Genomic DNA, 5,569 nt, shown 5'->3' on the forward strand with positions numbered 1-5,569 from the left:
TGTTCAGTGCATCAAATCTATTCTTCAAATGGTCTCTAAATTCAGGTGGGATATACTCAAGTCCATATTTTGGCTCTCGTGGACTTTCTCTGATTTTCTTCAGTTTCAGCTTGAACTCGCATATGAGCAATTGATGGTCTGTTCCACAGTCGGCCCCTTGCTGTGACTGATGAGATTGAGCTTTTCCATCATCTCTTTCCACAGATGTAGTCAATCTGATTTCTGTGTGTTCCATCTGGTGAGGTCCATGTGTATAGTCACTGTTTATGTTGGTGAAAGAAGGTATTTGCAATGAAGAAGTCGTTGGTCTTGCAAAATTCTATCATTTGATCTCCGGCATTGTTTCTGTCACCAAGGCCATATTTTCCAACGACTGATCCTTCTTCTTTGTTTCCAACTTTCACATTCCAATCACCAGTAATTATCAATGCATCTTGATTGCATGTTCGATCAATTTCAGACTGTAGCAGCTGATAAAAATCTTCTATTTCTTCATCTTCGGCCCTAGTGGTTGGTGCGTAAATTTGAATAATAGTCGTATTAACTGGTCTTTCTTGTAGGCATATGGATATTATCCTATCACTGACAGTGTTGTACTTCAGGATGGATCTTGAAAAGTTCTTTTTGATGATGAATGCAACACCATTCCTCTTCAAGTTGTCATTCCCAGCATAGTGGACTATATGATTGTCCAATTCAAAATGGCCAATACCAGTCCATTTCAGCTCACTAATGCCTAGGATATTGATGTTTGTGTGTTCCATTTCATTTTTGTTGATTTCCAATTTTCCTAGGTTCATACTTCGTACATTCCAGGTTCTGATTATTAATGGATGTTTGCAGCTGTTTCTTCTCATTTTGAGTCATGCCACATCAGCAAATGAAGGTCCCGAAAGCTTTACTCTACCCACATCATTAAGATCAACTCTACTTTGAGGAGGCAGCTCTTTCCCAGTCATCTTTTGAGTGCCTTCCAACCTCAGGGGTTCATCTTCCAGCACTACATCAGACAATGTTCCATTGCTATTCATAAGGTTTTCACTGGCTAATGCTTTTCAAAAGTAGACTGCCGGGTCCTTCTTTCTAGTCTGCCTTAGCCTGGAAGCTCAGCTGAAACCTGTCCTCCATGGGTGACCCTGTTGGTATCTGAATACCAGTGGTGTAGCTTCCAGCATCATAGAAACATGCAAGACCCCACAGTATGACAAACTGACAGACACGTGGGGGTTCATAACCTTGCAAGGTGAGTATTATTGTTATGCCCATTTTAAAGATGAGGAAGCTGAGGCTCAGGGAGTGAAATAATTAGCCCAGAGACACACAGCTAGTGCTGGACACAAAATGGGAACCCGGGTGTGACTCCAACACCTGCGGCAAAAATTGCTCAGTAGGTTTCTAATTGTAACTCATGGAGCTATTCCAGGAACATGAGCCCCACACAGCCCCTGCATCTGGGTGGTTTACTCTCTCTGAATGACATGTCTTTGTATATTTATGCATTAATTTCCCATGTAGGACCAGAGCCAAGGGGAGAATGCTGAATCAATATATGGTTTTGATCAAAACAGTATTCTGAACCCCTATTATATGAGTTGAAATCAACTCGATGGTAACTGGTTTGGCTTTTTTTTTTTTTTTTTTATAGTCCTGTGGTACAAACGGTTAAGCAATTGGTCACTAACCAAAAGGTTGGTGATTCGAACCCACCCAGCAGCTCCACAGGAGAAAGACCTGGTTATCTGCTCCCATGAAGATTACAGCCTAAGAACCCTATGGTGTCATTCTACTCTGTCACACAGGGTGACTATGAGTCGAAATCGACTCAAAGGCACACAACAATGGCAACATTATATAACATCAGATAGAATATTTTTCAGGGACAGATAGCATTTACATTCTGGCAGTCAGATTTTCTAGGCTCTGCGTAGACTGAAGACTCTAGGGAAATAGGACACCACGCCTTAGCCAAAGCAATGCATTTGTAGGAACACTGTTTTCCTTTGTGGAATTGTCACATCAGCCTCATCCCAGCAGTGATTGCTCTCAATAATACTGATAACAAGCTACGGTTACTGAGCCCCACAATGTGTCAGACACACTGAGGCAGACAACAGACCATTTCTAGGATGTAGGTTCAATTGTTCCATTTTACAGGTGAGGCACCTGAGAACTGGAGGTGAGACCATGTCACCAGAGTCTCCTTCTGGAAACCAGGAGAGCTGGATGTTGGATGAAGTCTCCGTCTCTCCATCAGAGTCTATTTTGTTCAACCAAGATGAGGGAGAGTATGTAGACTTAGTAGGAGGGAGCTGGGGAAACACGGAGGACTGTCTTCTCTTCTGCAGCAGTCCGCATCCCCTCTCCCACAGTAATAGAGATTTCTCCCTGGAGCACCACCACCTAGCTGAAGATTAGACTTCCAGCCTCCCTGCTGCTACTGGATGATGCAAAGGGTTAATGTGCTTGGGTGCCAACTGAGTCCAACCAGAGGCACCTTGGAAGAAAAGCCTGGCAATCTACTTCTGAAAAATCAGCCACTGAAAACCCTATGGAGCACAGTTCTACTCTGACACACATGGGGTCACCATGATTCAGGGTTGACTCAATGGCAACTTGTTGCTTGGTTGTTGCTAAAAGTGGCCAATACAGCAGATGTGAATCGGACGTGTTCAGATTCCAAGTTGTGTTTGTAAAGAAAGTTACATGCTTGCTCCTTAGTCGTTCCTCTCTTTTTTCCCTCCTTCCCTCTCTCCCTCCCTTCCCCTTTCTTCGTTCTCTCTTTTCTTCTAATTTAACTCCCTTCCTTCCTTACTTCCTTCCAGCCTCCATCCTTCACTCCTTCTAATTTTAATTTTCTCCCTCCCTTCCTTCCTTCTCTTCCTCCCTTCTTCCCTCTTTCCTTTCTTTCTGCCTCCTTATAATTTTAGCTCCCTCCCTTTCTTTTCTTTCCCTTCCTTTCCTTTTCTTTCTTCCCTCTCTCCTCACCTCCTGTGTCCCTCCCTCCCTCCCTTCTTCCTTCTATTACAACCCCTTCCCTTCCTCCCTCCCTTTCTTCCTTCATTCCCTGTAGCCAGAAAGAAAGCTTCTAGATGTGAGCTTGAGCAGCCCTTTGCGACCACAGCATCCCTGTAACAATTACAGGGATGCACAGCATTAGGGCCCAATCCCACCTGCTCAGCATTTTACAAGAGTGGGAAAAACAAATTGTTAAATTTAGGCCAGGATTTTTTGGTACCTCCAGTTTACAGTGGAGTCCCAAAAGGTTGGGAGTTCGAACTCACCAGCTGCTCTGTGGGAAAAAAATGTGGCCATCTGCTTCTGTAAAGATTACAGCCTTGGAAACCCTGTGGGAGAACTCTACTCTGTCCTATAGGGTCCCTATCAGTCAGAATTGACTCTACAGCACACGACAGGTTTACAGCAGTCAAGTCAACATCCAGAGGCATCAATATAGACATTAGAGACACCTTAATAACTTTTTTTTTTTTCATTTTTGGAAGCTGCGAGACTCTCATACACACTTATAAAATGGTGTGTCACTTTCTAAAGCTTAAGATGATTTGGAGCAGAACATGGTTCCCTAGTTTGTCTCCCGAACCAGTCAATAAATCTGGTGGACTTCCCTGAATTATAGCAAAATTTTGGATCTGAAGAATACACCCATCTCCTAGTCGTTTCTCAGATGGAACACATGTGTCTTCTGGAAGCCCAGGGATCAGAAGATTTCTCTGCAGTTCTCGGTCACATGTTAGCCCCACTCTTTCTGTCATAGACTGCAGTGCTGTGGCTGGAAAAGAAGTCGGTGGAAAGCATTTGTGAGAGCAGAGAGGCAGAGAGTGGAGCGGAGAGAAGGAATCACTCCCCAAAGAGGCAAACTCAGGGAGCGGAATTGATGGGAACAATTGAAGATGCCAGAGAGGCAGGATAATTGCAAAATGTGTTGTACTCCTTTCGATAACAAACAATTTTACCAGGGAAGGCTCAGGGGAGTCCCACGGCTTTGGGGAATCAAACTGAAGAAGCTTGAAAGCCTTGGAAACAGCCATCCTTCTATCAACACTGGCAGCGTATTCCCAGGGGGATCAAAATGGTGCAGACACTTAAAGACAACAGTCCAGGCACTCCCAGACCATAGCTCTTGGTTTTCAAGGCTAGTTTGGACTTTTTTCAGGATAAAGATGCTCACCATCAAGGTGAGGTGTTTAGTGTAGGTACCGCCATCTAGGCCGAGGTCAAATAAGCAAAGGGAGGGAGATGAAGGCATTTGAGATCTGTTGCATGATGAATTACAATGAGAATGTGATGGGAGACTTTTTTCTCTTTTTTAATACCAGAACATTATTGTACAACCAAGCATTGAACTCCTTAAGATGAACTGGATGCTGCAACACCTGCCCTCTCTGGTTTAGGTGTTGTTCCTTCACAATATCCATCCCTGAATCTGTGGTATATAATTTTTAGGTGTCTCATTTGACCAGTACCAGTGGTATTTCGTCTTTTAGCCTTGGTACTCCAATTATATTTTTTCTTGCACTTGGCGATATAGCCACATTTGCCACAGGTCAGCTTTTGAAGGTGGTAGGCCTTAAAGCCACAGTGACAGCACAATGTGTGTGTCTTATTGCGATGCTTTCCAAACCATGACATTCCCTTCATCATCTCACTTCTGTGGCTGAGACCAAAGTGTTGATGGAGACTTTTAACAGAAGACAAAGCATAGGCCAATGGGGAGAAACTATGAACATTTGTTATGATGATCTAGGAGGAGATGATGGTATCTTGGACCAACCTGAGCATCATACAGGGTAGAACAGTGACTGCTTCAAACATGCAAAACTGAAAATATTATTTGTAGATACCTAATGTTTTTTTTTAATGTTAGTCTCCTGGGTCTGCCATTACAAAATACCACAAACTGGGTGGGTTATAAGAACAGATATTTATTGTCTCACAGTTCTGGAGGCTAGTTTTCCAAATTCAAGATGTTGGCATTGCCATGCTGTCTCCAAAGGCTCTAGGGAACGATTCTTTCCTGACTCTCCTGGCTTCTGGTAGCCTCAGGAGTTCTTCGGCTTACAGCTATGCCATAACTTCATTGTCACATAAATGTCTTCTCTGTCTCTTCTCCTCTAAGGACAACTTTTAGATTTGATGAGGTCCCACCCTACTCCTGTATGACCTCATGTTAACTGATAACATCTTCAAAGTCCCTATTTCCAAACAAGGTTACACTCACAGGTACCCACCCAGACCCAGTGCTGTCACAGGTACCAGGGGTTAGGATTTCAACATAAATTTTTGGAGGACACAACTGAATCGTTAACACATGGGTATTTAGTACTATTCTAAAGAGAAGCAAGAGAATAAATGAAAGTCATGAAAACAGTTCATGTTGGGGTAGAACTGGGTGAGTGGAAAGTTATGGGAAGAGACACATTCAGGGACTTCGATGGGATGGGGACTACTTGACTTTCTATGTGTAAGAACTTCTCTCAATCTTTATGTATCATGAATATTGTGCACAGTCTTTTGCATGTGTGACATCTCATAATTAAAAATGGTAGTATCA

The 5,569-nt window shown here is 43.2% G+C and overlaps 1 protein-coding gene across 1 annotated transcript; it reads right to left on the reverse strand.

The window, feature by feature from the left end:
• Positions 1-4,349: 4,349 nt before the first annotated feature.
• LOC135230888 (large ribosomal subunit protein eL37-like) lies at positions 4,350-4,659 on the reverse strand. Its single transcript, XM_064283136.1, has one exon. The coding sequence runs from the start codon at positions 4,657-4,659 to the stop codon at positions 4,366-4,368; it is 294 nt and encodes a 97-aa protein (XP_064139206.1). The 3' UTR covers positions 4,350-4,365.
• Positions 4,660-5,569: the final 910 nt, after the last annotated feature.

Source organism: Loxodonta africana, chromosome 3 (genome assembly GCF_030014295.1).
Source record: "Loxodonta africana isolate mLoxAfr1 chromosome 3, mLoxAfr1.hap2, whole genome shotgun sequence".
Taxonomy (NCBI): domain Eukaryota; kingdom Metazoa; phylum Chordata; class Mammalia; order Proboscidea; family Elephantidae; genus Loxodonta; species Loxodonta africana.

Excerpts from the sequence above, each read along its gene's own strand:
- LOC135230888 (XM_064283136.1), bottom strand. The coding sequence starts at position 4,659 with ATGATGAAGGGAATGTCATGGTTTGGAAAGCATCGCAATAAGACACAC.